At 33.4% G+C, this 26,909-nt stretch overlaps 1 protein-coding gene across 3 annotated transcripts in view; it reads right to left on the reverse strand.

Moving 5' to 3' along the window:
• Positions 1–26,909, reverse strand: part of LOC122402965 (tyrosine-protein phosphatase 10D) — a 58,276-nt gene that overhangs the window by 20,939 nt on the left and 10,428 nt on the right. For 2 of the 3 annotated variants that reach the window (XM_043406202.1, XM_043406204.1), the window contains exons 2-10: positions 10,983–11,229; positions 10,153–10,428; positions 9,519–9,725; positions 8,755–9,108; positions 8,493–8,665; positions 6,288–6,651; positions 5,943–6,212; positions 5,130–5,432; positions 4,481–4,759 (exon numbers count right to left, since the gene is read on the reverse strand). In XM_043406202.1, coding sequence (XP_043262137.1) covers positions 4,481–4,759; positions 5,130–5,432; positions 5,943–6,212; positions 6,288–6,651; positions 8,493–8,665; positions 8,755–9,108; positions 9,519–9,725; positions 10,153–10,428; positions 10,983–11,229 — 2,473 coding nt within the window. The remainder of the gene's footprint in view (positions 1–4,480; positions 4,760–5,129; positions 5,433–5,942; positions 6,213–6,287; positions 6,652–8,492; positions 8,666–8,754; positions 9,109–9,518; positions 9,726–10,152; positions 10,429–10,982; positions 11,230–26,909) is intronic. The other variant, XM_043406205.1, reaches the window with a different exon arrangement.

Raw genomic sequence — 26,909 nt, forward strand, 5'->3', positions numbered from 1 at the left:
CAATTTAAATTTTACTTAATTTTCAATTTTAGAGAATTTTAAATGATTCGATAGAATTGAAAAATTTTTATTAATTAAATTCTTAAAACACAATTTGGAGCATCAATTACACGCTTGACAATTTGAATTTTACTTAATTTTCAATTTTAGAGAATTTTAAATGATTTGATAGAATTGAAAAATTTTTATTAATTAAATTCTTAAAACACAATTTGGAGCATCAATTACACGCTTGACAATTTAAATTTTACTTAATTTTCAATTTTAGAGAATTTTAAATGATTCGATAGAATTGAAAAATTTTTATTATTTAAATTCTTGAAACACAATTTGGAGCATCAATTACACGCTTGACAATTTGAATTTTACTTAATTTTCAATTTTAGAGAATTTTAAATGATTCGATAGAATTGAAAAATTTTTATTAATTAAATTCTTGAAACACAATTTGGAGCATCAATTACACGCTTGACAATTTAAATTTTAATTAATTTTCAATTTTAGAGAATTTTAAATGTTTTGATAGAATTGAAAAATTTTTATTAATTAAATTCTTGAAACACAATTTGGAACATCAATTACACGCTTGACAATTTAAATTTTACTTAATTTTCAATTTTAGAGAATTTTAAATGATTCGATAGAATTGAAAAATTTTTATTAATTAAACTCTTGAAACACAATTTGGAGCATCAATTACACGCTTGACAATTTAAATTTTAATTAAATTTCAATTTTAGAGAATTTTAAATGATTCGATAGAATTGAAAAATTTTTATTAATTAAATTCTTAAAACACAATTTGGAGCATCAATTACACGCTTGACAATTTAAATTTTACTTAATTTTCAATTTTAGAGAATTTTAAATGTTTTGATAGAATTGAAAAATTTTTTATTAATTAAATTCTTAAAACACAATTTGGAGCATCAATTACACGCTTGACAATTTAAATTTTACTTAATTTTCAATTTTAGAGAATTTTAAATGATTCGATAGAATTGAAAAATTTTTATTAATTAAATTCTTAAAACACAATTTGGAGCATCAATTACACGCTTGACAATTTGAATTTTACTTAATTTTCAATTTTAGAGAATTTTAAATGATTCGATAGAATTGAAAAATTTTTATTAATTAAATTCTTAAAACACAATTTGGAGCATCAATTACACGCTTGACAATTTAAATTTTACTTAATTTTCAATTTTAGAGAATTTTAAATGATTTGCTAGAATTGAAAAATTTTTATTAATTAAATTCTTGAAACACAATTTGGAGCATCAATTACACGCTTGACAATTTGAATTTTACTTAATTTTCAATTTTAGAGAATTTTAAATGATTTGATAGAATTGAAAAATTTTTATTAATTAAATTCTTAAAACACAATTTGGAGCATCAATTACACGCTTGACAATTTAAATTTTAATTAAATTTCAATTTTAGAGAATTTTAAATGATTCGATAGAATTGAAAAATTTTTATTAATTAAATTCTTAAAACACAATTTGGAGCATCAATTACACGCTTGACAATTTGAATTTTACTTAATTTTCAATTTTAGAGAATTTTAAATGATTTGATAGAATTGAAAAATTTTTATTAATTAAATTCTTAAAACACAATTTGGAGCATCAATTACACGCTTGACAATTTAAATTTTACTTAATTTTCAATTTTAGAGAATTTTAAATGATTCGATAGAATTGAAAAATTTTTATTATTTAAATTCTTGAAACACAATTTGGAGCATCAATTACACGCTTGACAATTTAAATTTTACTTAATTTTCAATTTTAGAGAATTTTAAATGATTTGATAGAATTGAAAAATTTTTATTAATTAAATTCTTGAAACACAATTTGGAGCATCAATTACACGCTTGACAATTTAAATTTTAATTAAATTTCAATTTTAGAGAATTTTAAATGATTCGATAGAATTGAAAAATTTTTATTAATTAAATTTTTAAAACACAATTTGGAGCAATTGTAAAATAATACACATGTAAAATTTCCGTTAAATTATTCTCTGTTTGTTAATTACGTTGCAATAATTTCGAGCACCATAAGCGGCAAGCCTGATTCAAAATAACACGAAATACCACGTTCTGGAAGTGGGGATATTTCATATGAGCTCGTACAGTCTCGATGTACGCTTCAAACATGCATCGATGCAAGCCGCGACAGAAATAACACAATGAAAACGGCTATGTTTTCTAGTACCACACCCCGTTATGAAACAATAAGTAAATATTTACCCGAAAGACAGTGTTAAAGTCATATTAACGTAATATCCAATGTATATATGCACCATCGATCGTGAAAGACTCCTATCAGTGAGGAAATATTCATTACTATAATTATTTTCGATGTAGCATGATTCTTGTGGTATATGATATAACAGTGGTACCAATTTCTGGTAGTTATTTTGGTAAAATAATATTTTTTCTGGGGTTAAAAGAAATCTAGAATATTGTGGTGAAATAGAAAATGTAAAATAATTTTTGTGATGTATGATAGTTCCAAAAAAAGGTTTAGATTGTGATGTTTACATCATCAAAAAGTAGTACCAAATTGTGGTAATTATTTTGGTTAAATAAGAAAATGATATCGATTTTAAATTTCTAGTTAAAATAAATCTTGAAAATTCTGATGAAATAGAAAATGTAAAATAATTTCCATGATGTATGATAATTATAGAAATGTTTTAAATTATGACGAATTGATTATCAAACATTGGTACCAATTTATGGTAATTATCTGGATTTTATTACTATATATTTGTTAAATAAGAAAATAATATGGATTTTAAATTTCCAATCAAAATAAATCTTGAATATTCTGATGAAATAGAAAATATAAAATAATTTCCATGATTTATGATAATTACAGAAATATGTTTTATAGATTGTGATGTTTCTATCATCAAAAAGTGGTATCAATTTCTGGTAATTATTTTAGATTCCCTATTATATGTATTAAATAAAAAAATAATATCGTTTTTAGATTGTTACTTAAAAAAAATTTTGAAAATTATATTATAATAAAATAGTGAGTGTAGCATAATTTCCATGAAGTATAATAATAGCAGAAACGTTTTAGAATGCAAAATTTCCATCATCAAAAAGTGGTAATAATTTTTTCAGATTGTTACTTAAAACAAATTTTGAAAATTATATTATAATAAAATAGAGAGTGTAGCATAATTTCCATGGAATATAATAATACCAGAAACCTTATTAGAATGCAATGTTTCCATCATCAAAAAGTGGTACCAATTTGTGGTAATTATTTTAGTTTCCTATATCAATTAAATAAAAAAAATAATATCGTTTTTAGATTGTTACTTAAAACAAATTTTAAAATAGAGAGTGTAGTATAATTTCCATGGAGTATAATAGTATAATTATAATTTAGAAAATGGTACCAATTTTTTGATAATTATTTTAGTTTCTCTAATATATCAATTAAATAAAAAAAATAATAGCAATTCTAGGTTTCTGCTTAAAACAAATCCTGAAGATTATAATGAAATTATCATAATTTCCATCATGTATAATAATACTGTAAACATTTTAATAATGTTTCCACTGTCAAAAGATGATTTCTAATTTCTAAAATTATTTAGATTTTCGCTACTATATTAAATCAAAAAATAGTACCAATTATAATAAAATTATCATAATTTCCATGATATACAATAATAAAACTGTAAACATTTTAATAATATCTCCATCATATGTCAATCGATGATTTCTAATTTCTAAAATTATTTAGATTTTCGCTATCATATTAAATAAAAAAATAGTACCAATTTTAGGTCCCTTCTTAAAACAAATCCTGAAGATTATAATGAAATTAGCATAATTTCCATGATATATAATAAAACTTAATAAAAAAACTTTAATAATGTCTCCATTCTCAAAAAATAATATCAATTTCTAAAATTATTTCGATTTTCGTCACTATATTAAATAAAAAACTAATACCAATTTTAGGTTTTTACTTAAAACAAATCCTGAAGATTATAATGAAATTATCATAATTTCCATGATGTATGATGTTTTAATAATATCTCCACTGTCAAAAGATGATCACCAATTTCAAAAAAACTATCTAAATTTTCTCTATCATATCAAATAAAAAAAAAAATAGTACCAATATTAGACTTCTACTTGAATCAGTTTATAATTACTGATAAATATATTCCAGTTTCAATGAACATTATGAACTATAATACTTTTTAGGCTTTCGCGGCCATAGTGATTACTACTAGAATTGGCTTCAGGGTTGGAGCCGCGTTCAGAAGGACTCTCTCGTCTTCTGAGGACTCTCTCGTCTTCTGAACGTGGCTCCAACCCGGAAGCCAATTCTAGTAGTAATTATGAACTATAAAAAAACCCTAATTACACCTTGCACAGATCTGATTTACGTAGAACATGTTGATCGTTGATTTTCGTGTAGAAAATACTCACAAAGTCGATCCTGCCTAAGAAGAGGTCTGCTCTCGACGTTATCGCTGACGGTCCAAACGGTCACGTTGTAGAGTTTGCCAGGTGTTAGGCCATTGAACGTGACCTTATTGTCGGTGTCGTCTACCAGTCGTTCCTTCGTGGTGTTGTTCTCGTCGCTAATCCGGAACCGATACAAATCGAAAATCGACGACTGGATGGGCGTGGACGTGTACCTCAACGTTAAGGAATCCGGCTGATCTCGACTGACCACCACAACGACTTCCGATTGAATGAGAGGCACTGGATCCGACAAACTCGTGTTTGCTTGGTCGACCTTATGCTTTCGATTAATCCTAACCGCGCGGTTCTCTCTCGTTTGCCCTTCGTCTCGAAGAGCAAACTTGGAGGAATTTTTAATCACGAAATCACGCGAAACTGAGCTATAATGGTAATTTTGTACAAGTGTAATAACTGCTTTTGATCGTTAAATGCGTCACAAATGTGTGATTCCATGAATTCTACTAACACACTGTTAGTAATGAGACTTCAAGCCGGATGAGAGGTCAAATTTTTAGCATGTTGTTAGCACTCGTGGTCAGAATTCATTATAAAACAATTTAATGGAAAACAAACGAGAGAAACGAGGTTTCAGGTTTGAGATAGAACGTACTTGTCCTGGTGGTCAGATTGGTCACTTCGCTGACTAGATCGTAGGACACCGTGTAGATGAGGAAGGTGTACTGAACACCAGGCATCAGATCGCTCACTAGAACCTTTTGCACAGAGTTCTCTTCGTAACCTATGCTGGAAACATCGTTGCTTTCTGTGACGTTCTTGGTCCGAACGTCTTCGATGTTCTCGACTGGCCACCATCTTATCACGTAGGTCTCGATTCTACCCTCTGGTCTAGGCCATTCCAGCGTCACGTTCGTCGAGTCGATGATTGGAGTGATGTTGAGTACGGGATTTGGGCCTGAAATTAGTTTTTAAACATTATTGAAAGGACAGAATCTGGAATCTAGAGTTAATTTAAGTGTTATCAAGAAATAAACACATTTGATATTAGGTTTATAGTAATATTAACGAGTTCTAGGTCTGTTAGGTCTAGGTCTGCTAGGTCTAGGTCTGGGTTAGGTCTAGGTCTGCTAGGTCTAGGTCTGGGTTAGGTCTAGGTCTGCTAGGTCTAGATCTGGGTTAGGTCTAGGTCTGTTAGGTCTAGGTATGTTAGGTCTAGATCTGGGTTAGGTCTAGGTCTAGGTTAGGTCTGGGTCTGGGTTAGGTCTAGGTCTGGGTTAGGTCTGGGTTAGGTCTACGTCTGGGTTAGGTCTAGGTCTGGGTTAGGTCTAGGTCTGTTAAATCTAGGTCTGTTAGGTCTAGGTCTGCTAGGTCTAGATCTGGGTCAGGTCTAGGTCTGTTAGGTCTAGGTATGTTAGGTCCAGGTCTGTTAGCCCTAGGATCTCAATCAAATCCTTTATTTACTCACGAACTGTATGGTTGACTTGCAGAGGAAAAAGGCTCTCAACTCCGTAGCTCATAGTGTTCACTTGAATCGTGTACTTCTCCCCAGGCGTCATGTCCGCCACTTCCGCTTCCGTCACCCGAAAGCTGGGCAGTTTCACCCACCTCGGATCGTCCTCCGTTCGATATCTGATCGGGAATTCTGAATACAACGAATCCGTCGGAGCTTCCCAATGGACAACAACAGTGTTGCTCGTTACTTTCTCAATAGTCAAGTTTTTAGGCGGATGGGGTACTGGAATTGGACAATAATAATAATATTTTATAAATTTTACACGCTTCATTTGAGTGTTATAGTGATGTTGCTTACAAACTGCTTGGAAATAGTCGTGTGGTTCGCTGCTTAGGCCATGGCTGATCGCGAAGACTTTGACCTCGTACGCTGCACCAGGGTAGAGGTCCTCCAAGACAATGTGAGATTCCGTGGTCAACGTCGTGGCGCTCTCACCAGTGTCGTTTCTGTTGTGCGTTACTTCGAACTTCTCTTGCCTGGAATTCACGTCGCTTTTCCAGGAGATGTTCAACCCCATCTCGATGGGCTTCAAATCCTCGATTATTGGACTGGAAGGTCGGGTTACTTGGTACAGAACAGTCTCGTTTGACTCTACTTTGTTGCTAATTGCTTGCACGATTATGGAGTAATTCCTCCCTGGTAGCAGAGCCTCCAAAGTGACCTGGATATGGAATTATAACGATGAAAATTCAGGAAAATTGTTTACGTGAGATACTTGGACTATACCCACATATGAAGTAACAAAAATGAGGAATTCGACTATTTTTATGGGGGTTAAGGAGCAACTTTTCCAACATTGTTAGAATTTCTTAATATACTGTATTAAAATACCCGTTTTTTGCATTTTGAAACATTAAAATTCACCGATTCGTTCAGGAGTTATGATTTTTTGAAGATATGGATGAAATTTCAGGGAGACTTTTACGGTCAGGCATTATGTTTTCGATAAAGAATTTTTTTCTCAAAACTGAATAGGAATTCGAGGATATCTCTATTCACCAAAAATGATTGTAATTAACCTCCCTAACTAAAAATAATTTTTTTAAATCAATTCGAAATTTTTTTTTGTCGAAAAATTTAGGCTTCTTCTTGAATTTTTTTCTTGAAAGGGAGTAGGAATTTCGGGATATGTCTATTCACCGAAAATGATCGAAATTAACCCCCCTAACTATAAATAATTTTTTCAGATCGATTCGAAATTTGTTTTTTCGTCGAAAAATTTCACACCTTCTCGAATTTTTTTTTGGGAAATGGGTAGGAATTTGGAGGTATGTCTATTGACCAAAAATGATAGTAAATGACTCCCCTAACTATAAATAATTTTTTCAGATCGATTCGAAATTTTTTTTTTCGTCGAAAAATTTACACATCTATTTGAATTTTTTTCTTGAAACTGTGTAGGATTTCGAGAGTATGTCTAATGACCAAAAATGATTGTTCTTAACCCTTGCAACTGAAAATAATTTTTCCAGAACGATTTGAAACTTTTTAATTTCATCGAAAAATTTGTCCATTTACTGAATTTTTTTCTCGAAAATGGTTAGGATTTCGAGGGTATGTCTATTCACCAAAAGTTATTGTAATTGATCCCCCTAGCTAGACATAATCTTTTTAGAACGATTTGAAAAATTTTAATATTATCGAAAAATTTCAAAACTTTTCGAATTTTTTTCTCGAAAATGCGTAAGATTTCGGGGGTACATCTAATGACCAAAAATGATTGTAATTGATCCCTGCAACCGAAAATAATTTTTCCAGAACGATTTGAAATTTTTTTTTTCCGTCGAAAAAGGGGAACCCCCATGGTCGATTTTCCTTAAAAATTCGTTTTTTATTTTTAGTAATTTTATTTGACGCCCTATAGAAAAATTGTTTAATACTTTTTTGTAGGTGTCCATGAGCTCTACTTTCTCCGAAAATTTCATTGAAATATATTCACTATTGTAGGAGTTATGGCTGTTTGAAAATTGGACCATTTTTATGGTGTTTTTTGAATTTTACAGGGTGAACGAATAAATTTTTCAGTATTTTTACAATTTCTACATATTCTTCAGAAAAATACGCGTTGTTCGCCGTTTCAAACATTAAAATCCTCCAATCCGTTCAGAAGTTATGGCATTTTAAAGATTCGCATGAAATTTTCGGGCAACATTTCCGGCCATAAATTACATTTTCGGTAAAGAATTTTTTTCTCGAAAATGGTTAGGATTTCGGGGGTATGTCTAATGACCAAAAATGATTGTTCTTAACCCCTTCAGCCAAAAATAATTTTTTTAGATCGATTTGAAATCTTTTTTTTTCGCCGAAAAAGGGGACTACCCTTTTCTTAGAAATTCGTTTCTCATTTTTAATATCTTTATTTGACGCCCTACAGAAAAGTTGCCTAATACTTTTTTGTAGGTACCAATGAGCTCTACTACGTAAATAAATTTCAATAAAATACACTCACTATTATAGAAGTTATGGTCGTTAGAAGATTGTTAACTCAATCCTAAAACTTACTTTAGTCTTATCAGTAGTTAACGTGTTGCTATCTCCACCAATCGTCGTCTCCACTTCGTGATACTGCAGCTTGTAACTGTCCTGAGTGCTAGAATTTTCAGGAAGCCAAGAAACTTCCACCATATTGGTTTTCTCATCAGTAACAGCTCGAAGATCACGTACAGGTAACGGTTCTGACAATAAAGTAACAAAAAAATTAATTCACTAACTTTATCGCCCAATTTCCACTAAAATAGAAGCTCGAGGAAGAGAAAAGACCCACTCAAAGTAATATCCCCGCTAGCTGGCCAGCTGGTAACCTTCCCAGACACTGTCTTCACGACAACCTGATAAGTCTTCCCAGGCTCCAGGTCCTTCGACTCCCATTTGTTCTCGTCATCTCGATTTCTTGTGACTGGCGCCACTCTGCGGTTGCCCCCCAAAGATATCTGATACTTATCGAACTCAGACATCCCTTCTGGGGGGTTCCAAAAGACTCGAAACGAGGTGGACGTTATCGAAGATTTGTCAAAGGTGACGTTCAGGGGTCGCAATGGCACAGTTCGATACTGAGCCGTTGTGGGGGCTGAGGTCTCATCCTCAGACACAGTTTGCACAGAAATATTGTAGGCTCTCCCTGCAACAAAAATAAAAAATTAGAAACCAAATCAAATAAGAAATAAGTATGTTAAACTAACAAACACTCAAACTATCAAGAAATGGGAAGATTGTTCTTTTCTCAAGTAAGTTTTTGTAGCAGAGGTTACAGAGTTTAAACAACCAACGACACATACGTTTTATGGTTACGTTTTTATATATATAATATGGATCACTTTTGTACACGACACTCTCAACTGTATTCGGCTATATAGAAAAACAAAAGACGACGCGCACGCCTGCCAACGAAGGAAAAAGGAAATCCCTCCAGCACATGCATGTTTGCCAACATTCCCAACAGTTTTTAAGCTCGAACGATTCTAGGTGATTTGATAGGTTTGTTTGAGACTAGTTTAGAGTTTGATCTAGGGATTTTAATAAATATCTTACCAGGAACGAGTCCTTTGAAGGCAGCCTGCGCAGGCCCAGGGGGCTCCCCTTCCTTCTCCACGTAAAGAACCGATTCTATGGCATCAGCAGGGTCTATACTAACTTTATAATGGGTGTAAATCCCGGCGGGATAGGGCGGCTGCCAGAGGACCAATAAAGTCGTTTCGTTTCTGAACCATACGATGAACTTCCCAGGTGTATTTGGCTCTGAAAGAAATACAAACAATTCTCAGTCTATGAAATGAAGGAAGAATCAAAATTATATTAGATATTCTCAAATTGGACAAAATTCTGTAATTTGATGGGCAACAAAATGAAGTTTGTCAGGTCAGGGGATTTCTGAAACTTTAAATTAAGATTAAGGATTCATAGAAATTTGGAACAAATAGTGTCAAAGCTCAAAGTTCGACATCCACAGATTTATTAAACTCATGAGAAGTAAAATGCAACAATCTCCAGACTTTCCAATACAAAATGGAGCAAGTTTTTCCATGAAATTCCATTGCAAGTTTAGAATATTGCCTCAAGTTGTAAAACAAACACACAAGATGACCTGGTGAATTGAAAATGGAGGAATTATTTGAATTAACGAGCAAGTTTAGCGAATGAACTGTAGATTGTTGATGTGACTGACTTGTGGTGAAGTTCCTGCTGGTGTAAGCGACGCTTTCTTTGGTGTCCAACACGGTGAAGAGTTGGAGAGAATAGGTGGCGCCGGGGATGAGGTCTCGTAGAACGTAGGGGACAGCATCCGCGGGGATGACGCTTGTTTTTGGGTTTCCGGTGTCGCTGAAGCTCTGCACCCTCAGCCGGAAGCCGGAATAATTGCCCTGGGCTGGCGGCGCCCAATAGACCACCGCAGTCTTTCCATTTCGCACCGAGACGGTGAGGTTCGAGGGAGGATCCGGTGCTGGAAAATGAATCACGTTTGTATTCGTATTCGAGCATTCCTACGCTAATGGCGACCAGCTGAGAAGAGTAGAATAGTGTCTACCATAAAAGATCTCGATGCAAATTAAAGTGGAGAATGAAACTTTATTAAAATTAAAATTAAAATTGAAATTAAATTAGAATTATTTGTTCGAGAGGTTTGCAAGATGGAACAGATTTTTTATTTTTAATAATAAGACAAATTTGATTTTTTAGTGGTCCAGGGTCTTCTATGGAACTTGTGCAATCCTACAACTTCCAAATTAAGCCCAAAAAAATTTCCTATAAAAAAGAAGGGTACTATATGGTACAAGGTAGTCAACTTTTTGTTTTTTTTTTTCTTTTTTAATGGAATACTGTACTTTTTATACACCAATATGGAAGAATATTAAACTCCAAGTAGAAAAGTAATGATCTATACCTAATAATTAAGTAGTAATTTTGCTTTATTTCTTGAAATGAAAATAGTTGATCTTGGATCCTCGATTAGTGTACCAAGTCAGGGTTTAATAGTGAATTAGTGTATGTATGCACCTGTGACAATGGAGGCTGTCCACGTGAGCCAATCATGAAGAGTGCTGTTACTGTAATACAACCAAAATTCGTATCTAGTGCCAGGAAGACCGTTCTTGAACGTTATGACGTCGCCTATGTCGGTGGCGGCTATCGTGGTGTTTGGTTCTGGATAACCAACATCGGGGCTGTAATCTAAACGATACCAGGAACCACCCTGGCTCAGGTTTCCTGGTATCTCGATTGCCAGGTCAGCCGAATACGTGACCTAAACAAAGAGAATTAATATTATTAAAACTCTCATACGTTCACCATCATATAAACAATGTTCTAGCAGACATTTTTTTAAATTTTTTATTCCATTCTACCACTTTATGAGTCTCTAATTTATTCTTAGACCTGCACAAGGAGTATCAATATAATTAAAATTAATGTTCACTATCATATAAATTGAAGAAGATTTTGGCAAAAATTTTTTTTTATTTTTTGTTTGATTACTACCATTTTATTAGCCTCTAAATACCAGGTATATTCTTAGAATTGTACAAGAAGAATCAACATGATTAAGTAAAACTCAAATAAAAATTTTCAAAAAATTTTCAAAAATATTTTCTATTCTATACAATTTCTATATCTATGATACCATTTTATATCAGTTTCCAAAAACCAACTACATTTGTTACCCACCCATTGAACGTCACAACTACATTTTTTACAATTTTTTTCAAACACATATACTATACTATAATGTACTATAATTATCATGCATCGAGAAACCTTTTTTTTATTGTCGATATCGTTGATTCTTGGAACGCAATTTTCCCGATGCATTTAAATATCGTGTCACAGCAATATCGCGGTCGACGGTATTTGTGGCTATAAATTCTGACGAAGTATTATTGGCGTTATGTACGTAAGTCCACGGTATGCCGGAAGCGGTATGAGACAGACGTGGGAAAGAGGCGCGCCGCAAATCTATAATGCCGTTACTTACTCGACCGTGGCACAATGGTCTGCACCAGACAACGAATGCATTAAAAACGATATCAATTTCACCATCCTGTTCGTCACCAACACCTAGTATAATCGTTTCGACAGATAGCGTAATGGAAATCTGCATATTCGATTGCATCACCATCGAATGACAATCTGATTTTTAAATTATTTACACGACAAAATTTTCGTACCACTCCCTTAACAATATTCTTAAAATATCTGTAACGAATAAACCTTGGATCTTTATGCAAATTTATAGCATTTGCAGAGGGATGTATCAACCCCTAAATTTTTATTAATTTTTTAACATCTAATAATGAAACTTTGAAGCAACCTTTATTTAATTGAAAGACAGTTGTTGTTGAGACTTGGGGAAATTAAAAACAAATATTAATTCTCAACTATTATGATGGATTATAATTATTTTACCAATTTTAATATTTCACACATACTGAAGATTCATCGTACGAAAGATCGTTAAAATGGAAGTACAGCTGGAGTCTCTGGCGAGTAGCCTATAACCACTTGATCCCAAGCTCGCGAACATATTATCTACCCTCCAACCCCCCCACACCAGGGATCCATCGCATCAAGAGGATAAGACTTGAAACGACCTTGTTATCGCACGAATTATCGGATAAAGGCGCTTAAATGACACCATTTCGGCTTCCAGTATTACTTTCAAAGTAATAGACCATCTATTAAAGTTATTAACAATGGAAATTGACTGCTTCCAGTCGAGGGTTTTATTTTTAAAAAAGGGTGATAGTATTATCAACGTATTGGCGAGATTCTCCTGAGAAAAACGAGTACAAACACGGCACTATTTAGACAATTTTTAATTATACGAAATTGAGAATTTTTCAAAAATGGTTTGAGTAAGCCAAAATGGGGTGAGAGTGTTATCAATGTATTGACGAGATTCTCCTGAGAAAAACGAGTACAAACACGACACCATTCGGACAATTTTTAATTATGCGAAATTTAGAATTTTTCTAAAATGGTTTGAGTAAGCCAAAATGTGGTGAGAGTGTTATCAATGTGTTGGTGAGATTCCCCCGAGGAAAACGAGTACAAACACGACAGCATTCGGACAATTTTTAATTATGCGAAATTTAGGATCTTTCTAAAATGGTTTAAGTAAGCCAAAATGGGGTGAGAGTATTATCAATGTGTTGGCGAGATTCCCCCGAGGAGAACGAGTACAACCACGACACTATTTAGTCAATTTTTAATTATACTCAATTGAGAATTTTTTTTAAATAGTTTGAATAAGTCAAAATTAAAAATAATCCGAATGGTACCGTGTTTGTACTCATTCTCATCGGCAGAATCTCGCCAATATATTGAAGATACTCTCACCACATTTTGACTTACTCAAACTATTTTTAAACAATTCTCAATTTCGTATAATTAAACATTGTTCGAATGGTGCCGTGTTTGTACTCGTTTTTCTCGGGAGAATCTCGCCAATACATTGAAGACACTCTCATCAGATTTTAATCTGCCCAGCAACGTTTCAATAAAAATTTAATTCTCGAATTTAAAATTCTCAACGCTAGATTTCGAGGTAAATTTGATCTAATAAAATAGATTCAGTACCAGTGTAAATCAACCAATTTTCCAACATTCTAGTACGATAGAACTATAAATTAGTTAGTAAAAAAATGAAAAACTTCAATTTTAACGCTCGAAAGCGACAACTTTTCGAAATTTTTCTATCCCCCAAAGATTTCCTACGCTCTTCTCGGCGTGTTCGCGAAACGTGGAAGCTCTTCCTACATCCGGTCGCGACGATGAGGCGCATATCGATCCCTTCTCTTTCTCCCTCCCACTTGCTCGTAACTCGCGCGCCCCGTTTTCTCTTTCCACATGGCGTTCACCCTGCAGCCCCTAGCCGACGCCGACGCCGACGCCGACGCCGACGCCGTTGCGTCGCGAACGACGACAGGAACTCCTAATTATACAAAGAAGAGCAGAATGGCTCTAGCCCGCTGGTTGGCCGGGAGGGCGGAAGGGTTGCTGGAAGCCAACCGAGAATTTCATTCGCCGAGAGGGGAATTCAACTCGCGCCAGGAATTATTTTTCACGTGCATTGCTGGTGATTAAACGCAGTCGCGGAGTCGAGAGAGCCACCGCGAGAGCGACCGATGCGTGCACGTTTTTCAAACGCTTACAATGCTGGACCCGCCAAACCACCCCCCCCCCCCCCTTCACCCTTAAATTAAACGTAAAATATATCTTATCGTATTATTTTTGGTGGTGTCAGAAATTGTACGTTCTTATAATAAATTGGAGATTTAAATTTTCAAAAAAATATTTTCAAGTTAGATACTCATTTAATTAAAATATGAATTTGCATACCCAGTGTACTCATTAATACGAATAATTTCTAATTTTTCAAAATTTTCTTGGAATCTGGAAATTCATTTTCAAAATTCTATTCTGTTTAATTGTACGACGAAAGATAAGCTTTTGTTTGTCGTAAAAAATAAAATTCACACTTGAGAGGAACGATGAAACATTTCAAAAAAATTAAAATTTATCTATCCTCGTTATTTTTTTTTCTATTTTTTTATGTATCTATTGTATGATATTTTAATACATTTTGGGGACTTTGAATTTTTCCATTTTTGACGCTACGTGTCGATCAATGGCGGCATGCTAACTCACCGCAGGTAGAAACGTTTTCTCCCGCTCGTTACGTAAACCTGCGTCGTCTCCGCTATATTTGTATATGACAAGACACTCGAATTCGTAGATCGAAAGATTGCAAGCGTTACATTGTTCGCATGAATTCTCCGAATTCGAGCTATTCGGTTTATTGTACGCGTTACGTGAGAATTTCTCGCTTGACCAAGGACTACGTGACGCAATTGGAAATTAATCAAACGATTAGAGCTTGTTATTAATGATCGCTATTAGCCGGAACCGCATTTGCGTCGTTTCTTCTTGCAAAACAGAAAAATTATTAATAATCAGGGGAAAAAACAAGAGGAAAATTTATATTATTGCAAAAGTTGAGAATCATCATAATTACTAATTTACGTATATTTTCTAGCTTCCAGGATACACTAGAAAAATTGAAAAAAAATCAAATTTTTATTCGATGAAAAAATTCCACATTTTAATTTAAAATATTTATTTATACCAAATAAATGTATAATGCAACGAAAATAAATATTTATCAATTCTCTTATATAAAACGGCGAGAAAATTTCGAAAATTCAGCGGAATATTTTTAAAATTTTTATTTGTGATTACGAGTCTGTTTCCGGTAGTTCTGGCGTTAATAACGATCGAGAAAAAAAGGGGGAATCGTTGACCACGCGGGTGCAAGTTACACGACGCGTTGCGTGAAATTCCCGAGCGTTGTATATTCGCGAACTTGTCATTCTCTTGTCGCGCGAAGCGTGACTTCGCAATGCGAATACGTTGGAATTCAAACACACGACGCGAATAGAGTCGCGTTCAACGCACCGTTTAACGAGATAAATCATTACGGAGGCGAAGGATACAGCGATCGTTACGTTCCTGCAAACGCTAAAAATATTCCAGCAATTTGTCGCTGAAAACATTCAATATTAATATTTCTCACAAAATAACAACACAATTTAAAATCAAATTAGAATCCTTTTTATCAAAATTAAAAAAATTAAAAATATTTAATGAAATATTTTTTTATTAAATTAATTTGTAAATATCGACTCTGACAAGCTGAAAGCTTCCAATATTAATATTTCTCACAAAATAACAACACGATTTAAAATCAAATTGAGATCCTTTTTATCAAAATTAAAAAAATTGAATAAAATAGTTTTTTATTAAATTAATTTGTAAATATCGACTCTGACAAGCTGAAAACCTCTGATATTAATATTTCTCACAAAATAACAACACGATTTAAAATCAAATTAGAATCCTTTTTATCAAAATTAAAAAAATTTAATGAAATATTTTTTTATTAAATTAATTTGTAAATATCGACTCTGACAAGCTTCTAAAAAAATAATATACACTTAAAATTTTGTATTAAATTAATTTGTAAATATCGACACTTTGAAATTAATTATTAATTTTAAAAAATAGTTGAATATTACAGAAACTAGTGAAGTGGAGTTCAGTAAAATGATGTGAAATTTTATTACTGTATACTTCGATTCATGAGAGTATCTTTTGACCCTGGGATCATTCGGGGTATTCCACGTCGCATGGATAATTCAGTGTTCGTTTTCTTTTGTTCTGGTTCACGGATGAGTCCCGAATCCCTAAGCAAACTATACGTGCCGGCTTGCACGGAATAACTGAGCTCCGAGGCGCACGAAAAGGTTTCGGGGTTTGTCAAAGGCAAACATCTCCGTGAAAAGCACGAGCCGTCCTTATATCGAATTTCGTAGAGAAAGTCTCGGCCTTCGTGGAAATTTTACTAATCGAATGGAAAATCGAGCCGTAACGACCGAATGGAAATTGATTTTTGAACGATATATGGTGCAAGTTATAGTATATAGTGTCAAAAAATCGTAATAAGACTCTTCAAAATGGGTATTTTTATTTTAAGTTTGGTAGATATAATAAAAGAATTGCTTAAAATTATCTTATTGATTTAGGTCAGTTGGTAGAGCAATTAGTTATGAATCTTTTAGTACCGAGTTCGAATCCCCGCCAAGTTACTTTTTTTTTTCTTTTACTTTCTTGAAATGCAAAAATATATTTTATTTATTATTCATATTACAATAGTAAAATAATAACATCGCCAGGTTGGCCGAGCGGTCTAAGGCGCCCGATTTAAGCAATAGTAAAATAATATTATATGTCGTATATATATATTTTTCTATATCAATAATTCTGGTATAGATAGTTTATATAAATAATATCTGGTGCAAGTTATAGTATATTTATTATTTGGAATTGTCTTATTGATTTGGGTCAGTTGATAGAACATTTAGTTATGAATTTTATGGTAGTGAGTTCGAATCCCCGCCAAGTTACGTTTTTTTTTCTTTTATTTTCTTGAAATGCAAAAATATATTTCATGTATTATGTATATTACAGAAGTAAAATAATATTATACGTCGCCTACATATATATTTTTCTATATAAATAATTCGTATCAGTCATTATCAAGTAAATTCTGTAATTTCGTTTCGTCTATTATATATCTGTATAATAATATTATTTTCATTTTATTTATTATGTATATACGACGTACAGTAGTAAAATAGCATTATATGTCGTATATATATTTTTCTATATAAATAATTCTGTACCAGTCATTCGTATCATCAGTGTCGACAATTATAATTTTCCTCACATATTTCCAATGCAGAATGTATTAATACTAATACAGAATTCACTTGATAATGATTATCATATAAATATAATGCTATTTCACTACTGTAATTACTACTATTTTATTAAAAAATTTAAGGATTCTTTGCTTTAATATTTGCATCATATATACGTAATAAATAAAACATATTTTTGCATTTCAAAATAATACGAAAAGAAAAATAAATTAGCGGGGATTCGAACCGAGGGCCAAAAGCTTCATAATTAATGGCTCTACCATCTCACCCAAATCTATAAAATGCAATCAAATAATTCTTTTATCATATGAGGCCCAAATTAAAAATCATAAGGTCCCTATATGAAGGTTTAATGCATAAAAAATATTTTACAAAATATTCCCCTCAATATTTACATAATATACACATAATAAATAAAATATATCCTTGCATTTAAAAATAATAAAAGAGAAAAAAAAAAAGTGGCTGGGGATTCGAACCGAGGACCTCAAGCTTCATAACTAATCACTCTACCATCTCACCCAAATCTATAAAGTGTATTAAAAAAATTCTTCTACCATATATATCACAAATTTTAAATCATAATATCTCAAAAATGGAGACCCCAATTATGAAGAAATCTTTTAACAATTTTTTATACTAGATATACACTATAACTGAAGGGAGTTTGCTCGTCCCACCGCAGCGCCATCTTAGTATGCGCTTAGGCGTATGCTTATTTGAGTTTGTATTTTAATGCTTATTATATATCTGTATTATGTGTGATAACTAAATATATTGAGTTATGTGTGCAAGTGGAATTATTCAGAACCCCAACAAAGTGTTATGGGCGCAGCAATAACTTCCATGACTCTGAGGTCTCCCTGCAAGAGTTCAACGCGTTCTTACAATTAGACTCACATAAATTTCAGAACAAATAACAAGTCTCTGGTGTTAACCAAAGTTCCACGTCCATCGAAAACGCTATTACACCTCTGTAACGACGAACAACTCGCGACTCGATTGCCAGAGTTTCGTCACACGATGCCTGTCCAGAGATCGACGCACCGAAATTGCCATAAATGTCTTCATCCCCGCAATTGGTAAATTATCAAGTGAAAAGAGCTTTTCAAAGGTTACCGGGTTACGAAACGCTAAATAAATTGGTCACGGATGCTCGAACAGTGTCCTTGCGAAAAACCAACAGTCTCGGATCAATTTATCGCGCGGGAGAAATTAAAAAGATTGTTTTATAATTTATTTAAAACATTAATTTTGTAAATTAAAAATAATGATCCAAAAATCCTATTTAATAATAGAGAAATTTTCATATATCCAGTGAAAATTATAGTCCGCGAAACTTCCAGCAAAAATCGCGTCTTCCTCGAAACAATCTTATCCGACGATGCAATATCCTGACGCTGGATCCCAACCGGTAATCGTCGGATAAAATCTGCATGCGCTTAACGATCCCACTTCCTGTTTACCGGATGCTCGATACGTTTCTTCTCGCTTGTGTAATCTGACATTTTATGCAACGTACGATCAAGTGCGTGGTCTGACGCGTTTTGAGACGCGAGCTCTCGTTAAAAACGAAAGAATGGAGGAAAAAGGGAAACAATTCGTAGACGACTCGACACGAAAGAAACGAAGGACTTCGACGCCTGGGTACTCTAAAAGCTCGCGTTTCGTCGAGATAAAATTCAAGAAAAATTATTCGATACGCTGGAACCGCCATCTTGTTAGGAAAAATGCATTCGAGTTGGAACGACTGACGTAAACAATTGGATGAAAATCAATGTTTTGGTGGATCGATTACCACGACAGAAATTTTTTGGAGACTCGGTTCCCCATATTGGGGGGGTTAAAAAATTAATTTTCGAGATTGGATGCTAGAAAAAATTAATTCTTGAATTTTAACGTGAAGACAAGTTTCATGAAAAATTTTCGTTGGCGAAATTTTGTTTTTTTTGTGACATGAGGCTATAATTTTGGGGGAATTTGTTGGAGGTCTTCATGGCTGAGGGAATTGGGTGAAAAGCAATGTTTTGGTGGATCGATTGTCACGACAGAAATTTTTTGGAGACTCGGTTCCCCATATTGGGGGGGTTAAAAAATTAATTTTCGAGATTGGATGCTAGAAAAAATTAATTCTTGAATTTTAACGTGAAGACAAGTTTCATGAAAAATTTTCGTTGGCGAAATTTTGTTTTTTTTTTACATGAGGCTACAATTTTGGGGGAATTTGTTGGAGGTCTTCATGGCTGAGGGAATTGGATGAAAAGCAATGTTTTGGTGGATCGATTGTCACGACAGAAATTTTTTGGAGACTCGGTTCCCCATATTGGGGGGGTTAAAAAATTAATTTTCGAGATTGGATGCTAGAAAAAATTAATTCTTGAATTTTAACGTGAAGACAAGTTTCATGAAAAATTTTCGTTGGCGAAATTTTGTTTTTTTTGTGACATGAGGCTACAATTTTGGGGGAATTTGTTGGAGGTGTTCATGGCTGAGGGAACGAGACATTTATCTAGAAATTATCAGCACGGTATTGGAAAGTTCCGTGCAAGCGAGACCAGTGTTGTGAAAAAAATTTCGCTCGAGCGAAAAATAGAAACCGTGACGAAACCGTGACACGATTAATCGGAAAAGGAGCAGCCTGAATGCAGAAACGGACAGTTTTTCACATTCCATGTTTGCCCGGATCGTGTCGTCCGCGCGAAACATTTAAATTTGCGTAATTAAGATTTGCGTAATCAGCGAACTCGGCTGTGGAACGCTACGAAACGCAGAAATTGCAAACGTTTTTAACGACGCTCGGTTAATGGATTTCTAAACAACTATTCCGGTTATTCCTGTTACGATGAACTTTACCGGTGCTCGGTGTGGTTTAGTTCGGTCTATGATTCTAAATAATGGTTTCAGGGCTGGTCGTAAAATGGACTGAATTATTATTGTAATTGAAATTCGTTTCGAATGTTTTCTCTGTAAAATTAAAAACGATAGAAACGAAGAAGAAATTTCGTTGGAAATGAGAAATATGGTAAAATGTACTGGGGAAATGATTGGACATGTTTGAAGTGGTTTGGAATTGTTTGGACTTTACTAATAATGAGGATAGAAACTGGACTAAATTATTACTGTAATTGAAATTTGTTTCAAATATTTCATCTGTCGAATTCAAACTGTTTCGTTAAAAACGAGAAATATGGTAAAATGTACTGGAAAATGATTGGACATGTTTGAAGTGGTTTGGAATTGTTAAAACTTTACTAATCAGAATAGAAACTGGATCAAATTATTACTGTAAATGAAATTCGTTTCAAATATGTTCTCTGTTGAATTAAAATTGTTTCATTAGAAACGAGAAATATGGTAATATGTACTGGAAAACGATTGGACATGTTTGAAGTGGTTTGAAGTTGTTTGGACTTTATTAATCAGTATACACGAATTTTGAATAATGAAATAAAGCTATAGCTATAAAACTATCTTGTTAAAAATAACAAATCTAGTAAAATGTATAAGAAAACACTTGTTTGTACATGTTTGAAGTGGTTTGAAATTGTCCAAACTGTACTAATCAGGATATTCTAATTTCGATTAATAAAATAAAGTATCTATAGCACTAAAACTATCTCATTACAAAAAAAAATCCAGTGAAATGTACAAGAAAATGATTGTTTGAACATGTTCGAAGTGGTTTGAAATTGTCCAAACTTTACTAATCAGGATACTCGAATTTTGAATACTGAAATAAAGCTACAACTATAAAATGATCTCATTAAAAACAAGAAATTCAGTAAAATGTATAAGAAAACACTTGTTTGGACATGTTTGAGGTGGTTTGAAATTGTCCAAACTTTACTAATCAGGATACTCGAATTTTGAATAATGAAATAAAATTATAGCTCTAAAACTATCTCATTACAACGAAAAAATCTAGTGAAATGTACAAGAACACACTTGTTCGAACATGTTCGAGATGGTTTGAAGTTGTCCAAACTTTACTAATTTAGAATATTCTAATTTCTCATGATGAAATAAAGTATCTATAGCTATAAAACTACCTGTTAGAAACAAGAAATCGAGTAAAATGTACAAAAAACACTTGTTTGAACATGTTTGAAGTGGTTAGAAATTGTCCAAATTTTACTAATCAGGATACTCGAATTTTGAATATTGAAATGAAGCTGCAGCTATAAAATAACCTCGTTAAAAACAAGAAATTCAGTAAAATGTATAAGAAAACACTAGTTTGAACCTGTTTGAAATGGTTTGAAATTGTCCAAACTTTACTAATCAGGATACTCGAACTTTGAATAATGAAATAAAGCTATAGCTATAAAACTATCTTGTTACAAATAAGAAATCCAGTAAAATGTATACGAAAACACTTGTTTGAACATGTTTCAAGTGGTTTGAAATTGTCCAAGCTTTACTAATCAGCATACTCGAATTCCTAATGACGAAATAAAGTATCTGTAGCTATAAAACTATCTTATCACAAAGAAAAAATCCACTAAAATGTACAAGAAAACACTAGTTTGAACCTGTTTGAAGTGGTTTGAAATTGTCCAAACTTCACTAATCAAGATACTCGAATTTCTAATTACAAAATAAAGTATCTAACAATCGAAACCCATACTAATAATTCTGTCAGCGTTTGTTGAAGACACAAAAATTTTTAAACGTATAAACGTTATGAAAATCGATATTTTTTTAATTTTTCCTGCCCCTCAGAAGATTCTAAACATCGAATATGGGGAATCCTCGTAACGAATACGAATTTCCAAGGAATTCTTTAACTCTGCGTATTATTCCATCGCTGGCTGGGAACTCTTTCAACAATTATTATCATTCGTCATCGATTGCATTAGCTAGGCGGCCGCTGGCGGTGTAGGCGAGCCACTTACACGCGTCTCTACGCGAAACTCACACGCGTACGACATAACGGAACTCTGCGGACACTATTTTAACCGCAGCTGGAGAGACGGAAGCGGTGGAAACGGTTCTCCTACGAGCGGCCATAAAACGTTATTAATTTACAGGAACTTCACGATCGAAGCGTTCGCACGTACTTTATTCCCGTCGATCCTACAGCTCGTCACGCTGAAAAATTTCACGCGCGACCATTTACTTGGCTGCTAGAGGGGCCCCTGTTTGTGCCGGCTTTCACAATAAAGTCGTTTTCTACGCGCCAGGCGCAGCTCAGCGGAACACTGTTTCTTTTTCGAAGCGTGAATAAATTCACGATCAACGGGGAATTACAAATTATTTGATATAATAGATTTTCAAAGCTTCGATTTTTGGGGACAGTTTAATAAAACTCCAAATTTCCAAGAAAGAGATTAATATCTGGGAAAATCACTACTTTCGAAATTTTTTTCTCGAAAATGCGCAGGAATTCGGGGGTATGTCTGTTCACCAAAAATGATTGGAATCGACCCCCACAATTAAATATATTTTTTCTAGGACGTTTTGAAATTTTTTTTTTCGCTTAGGCATCTATTTGAATTTTTTTCTCGAAAATGCGCAGGAATTCGGGGGTATGTCTGTTCACCAAAAATGATTGGAATCGACCCCCACAATTAAATATATTTTTTCTAGGATGATTTGAAATTTCTTTTTTCGCTTAGGCATCTATTTGAATTTTTTTCCCGAAAGTGCGTGGGATTTTGGGGGTATGTCTGTTCACCAAAAATGATAGTAAATGACCCCCTCAATTAAAAATAATTTTTTTAGATCGATTCGAAATTTTTTATTTCGTCGAAAAATTTAGGTACCTATTTTATTTTTTTCTTGAAAGGGGGTAGGAATTTGGGGACATGTCTATTAACAAAAAATCATTGTAATTAACCCCCCTAACTATAAATAATTTTTTCAGATCGATTCGAAATTTTTTTTTCGTCGAAAAATTTAGGTACCTATTTGAATTTTTTTCTTGGAAGGGGGTAGGAATTTGGGGATATGTCTATCCACCAAAAATCATTGTAATTAACCCCCCTAACTATAAGTAATTTTTTCAGATCGATTTGAATTTTTTTTTTTCGTCGAAAAATTTAGGCTTCTACTCGAATTTTTTTCTTGAAACTGGGTAGGATTTCGAGAGTATGCCTAATGACCAAAACTGATTATAATTAACCCCCCTAACTATAAATAATTTTTTCAGATCGATTTGAAATTTTTTTTTTCGCCAAAAAACTTAGGAACATATTTGAATTTTTTTCTCGAAAGTGCGCAGGATTTTTGTGGTATGTCTATTCATAAAAAATTATTGTAATTGTACCCCACAACTGTAAATAATTTTTTCAGAACGATTTGCAATTTTTTAATTTCGTCGAAAAATGTAAGCATCGATTTTTCTCAGTGGAGAGCTATCACCTTAAAAGAACCTAAACTACATCTAAACCATAATTCTCTAAGCCACTTAAAAATAATAATTAAAATCAAAATTCCATTCCTGTCTCATTTAAAAATTATTTACTTCTCTCTATGAGCACTATCAATTCCTCCTGGGACCCTATTGTTTAAACATTTTAAACATTCCACAAAATAGTAAGATTTTTAAAAGCTTGAAAATGGTCTTCGTGCAACCATTCTTCGCACGAATGCATAATGCACGCTAAAAACGCGACGTTTGGTCGAAGTCTGGTGCATTCGTTTTGTACACAGTGACGTCACCGTTCTAAGATCCTTTAAGTGCACGTGGTGATGCATTCGCCCGCATCATTTGTATTTTTATCTCGTGCGATCCGATCTACGCTCGCGGAAGTCCGGAACAAAGGAAGCTGGCCATTTTTCGCGGCTGGGAACGTTCCCAGGGAATTAGAAGTTTTAGGAAGTAATCGTTGACACGAACAATGACACAAGACGAGAATTACGCAACGCACGCCTAAATGGTTCGCTCGCAAGAACGCTCGGCGAGAGAAAGTTGCAAACGGATAAATAAAGTTGTTTTTTATCGCTATTCGATCGGTAAATTATATAATTTTCTATATGGTGCAATAAAATATTTTTTTTTTTAAAGGAATCAAATGTTTTATTTTTTTTTTTTTATTTTTATGTTTCATTATTAAATTATATTAATTGTGAAATAGAAAATCTGAATCCCATTTAATTTTAAATAAATTACATAATTTTCTATAAAAATAACTATTAACTATTTTTATGTTTCATTATTATATTATATTAATTGTAAAATAGAAAAACTGAGTCCCATTTAATTTTAAATAAATTATATAATTATCTATAAATGAGCTATTAACTTTTTTATATTTTATGAAATAAAAAATTTTTGAAACGTAATTATCAAATTACATGTACGACGTTATTAATTTTGAAACATGAAATTTGAAGTCAAGTTGGAGAGTTTGGAGTATATTTGTAAATAATTTATATATTTTGGAAATATTTTCGTGTCCGGTGGTTTCTAAACGGTTCTAAATATTATTTTGGTGACGCATGTAATCTATTAAACTCGCAGCTGTCACCGTGGGATTTTCAAGTGTGAGAAAGAGTTGCTTCATCTGTCTCCTCGATTGTCTGAGTTTTTATCGAGTGTCGCAAAAAGCGTCGTGTTTTTCTTGGCCAGTACACATCCGGTTCAAATACTTTACCTCGCAGGTACATTATTAAACATTACTTTTTTGCAACACGTCTGCACAGAACAATTAAAATCGAAAGAAGACGTTGCAGAAAGGTGAATCGTAGCCTCGAGCTGTTAATTAATGTCAAAGATTTCAATGTTAAGTCCAAAGGCGGAAGTAGTGATTTTCCTAGATATTAATTTCATTCTTGGAAGTTTGGAGTTTTATTGAACTGTTCCCAAAAATCGAAGCTTTGGGAAAAAATTATTTTCTGTTGCGAGGATCGTTTATTATCATTTTTGGTCATTACACATACCCCCGAAATCCTACACAGTTTCGAGAAAAAAAATTCCTTACCGAAACCATATTGCCTGACCCTAAATATTTCCCTGAAATTCCATGCAAATCTTTAAAATTTCATAACTCCTGAACGGAGTGGACAATTTTAATTTTTAAAAAAGCAAAATATGCGTATATTGATGAAGAATATATAAAAATACCAAAAATATTCGAAAAGTTACTCCTTAACGTTGCAAAATATAAAAAACCCCATAAAAATGGTCCAATTTTCAAAGAGCCATAACTCTTCCAATAGTGAATATATTTCAATGAAATTTTGGGAGGATGTAGAGTTTGTGGGTACCTACAAAAAAGTATTAGAGAACTTTTCTGTAGGATGCCAAACAAATATGTTAAAAATGAAAAACGAATTTCTAAGAAACATCGACATCCTTACATTTTTCGATGAAATTAAAAAATTGCAAATCGTCCTGAAAAAATTATTTACAGTTGTGGGGTACAATTACAATAATTTTTTATGAACAGACATACCCCAAAAATCGTACGCACTTTCGAGAAAAAAATTCAAATAGATGCTTAAGTTTTTCGGCGAAAAAAAAAATTTCAAATCGTTCTAGAAAAAATATTTTTAGTTGGGTGGGTCTATTACAATCAATTTTGGTAAACAGACATACCCCCGAAATCCTACCCAGTTTCGAGAAAAAAATTCCTTACCGAAACCATATTGCCTGACCCTAAATATTTCCCTGAAATTCCATGCAAATCTTTAAAATTTCATAACTCCTGAACGGAGTGGACAATTTTAATTTTTAAAAAAGCAAAATATGCGTATATTGATGAAGAATATATAAAAATACCAAAAATATTCGAAAAGTTACTCCTTAACCCCATAAAATGAGAAAAACCCCATAAAAATGGTCCAATTTTCAAACAACCATAACTCCTACAATAGTGAATATATCGTAACAAAATTTTGGAAGGAAGTAGAGCCCATGGATACCCACAGAAAAGTACTAAACAACTTTCCCGTAGCGTGGCAAACAAATTTAAAAAAAAAATTGAAAAATTTCAAATCGTTTTGAAAAAATTATTTTTAGCTGGAAGGATCAATTAGAATCCTTTTTGGTGAACAGACATACCCCCGAAATCCTGCGCATTTTCGAGAAAAAAATTCCTCACCAAAACCATAATGCCTGACCCTAAATATTTCCCTGAAATTCCACGCAAATCTTGAAAATATCATAATTCCTGAACGGAGTGGACTATAATGCATCTAATTCTATACTTGATGACCTGTCAATGCGATCGTTGGTGCGTTCGGTTGGTGCTAGCGAATTTTTCGTAGAATTTTCACTAGATATGGCGGGACAGGGAGAAAGCCGTGACATTATTGGCCCAGAATTCGGGGCTCATGACCGCGTGCTAAATAAAGAACATACTACGGAGGCCCCCTTCGCCGAATGGATTGCAAATAACCGACGTCGTCGGCTTCAAGCTCGCGCATTACGTTACGCTTACGACGCGTTACGTCGGAGCGTGGGCGTTTCAATGGTTAACGTACTGCGAAAACCCTGTGACAGAAGTTTTCCCGCGATGAAAGGCTTTTCCACTAATACCGAACCCCCTTCGGTTCAGTCTGCGGATACTTCCCTTGTCGCGATAAAAATACACTCGAGCCTCGGTCGGAGGGGTCAAATTCACCGTAAACGACGAGTCACGGAAATTCTTTTTGCTAACTAATCGAGTCATTCATAGTAAAGTCGTACGTGGGAAAAAAA

The sequence above is a fragment of the Colletes gigas genome, unplaced genomic scaffold (genome assembly GCF_013123115.1).
Source record: "Colletes gigas isolate AHSC1104 unplaced genomic scaffold, ASM1312311v1 Colletes_gigas_Sc00042, whole genome shotgun sequence".
NCBI classification, from domain to species: Eukaryota; Metazoa; Arthropoda; class Insecta; order Hymenoptera; family Colletidae; genus Colletes; species Colletes gigas.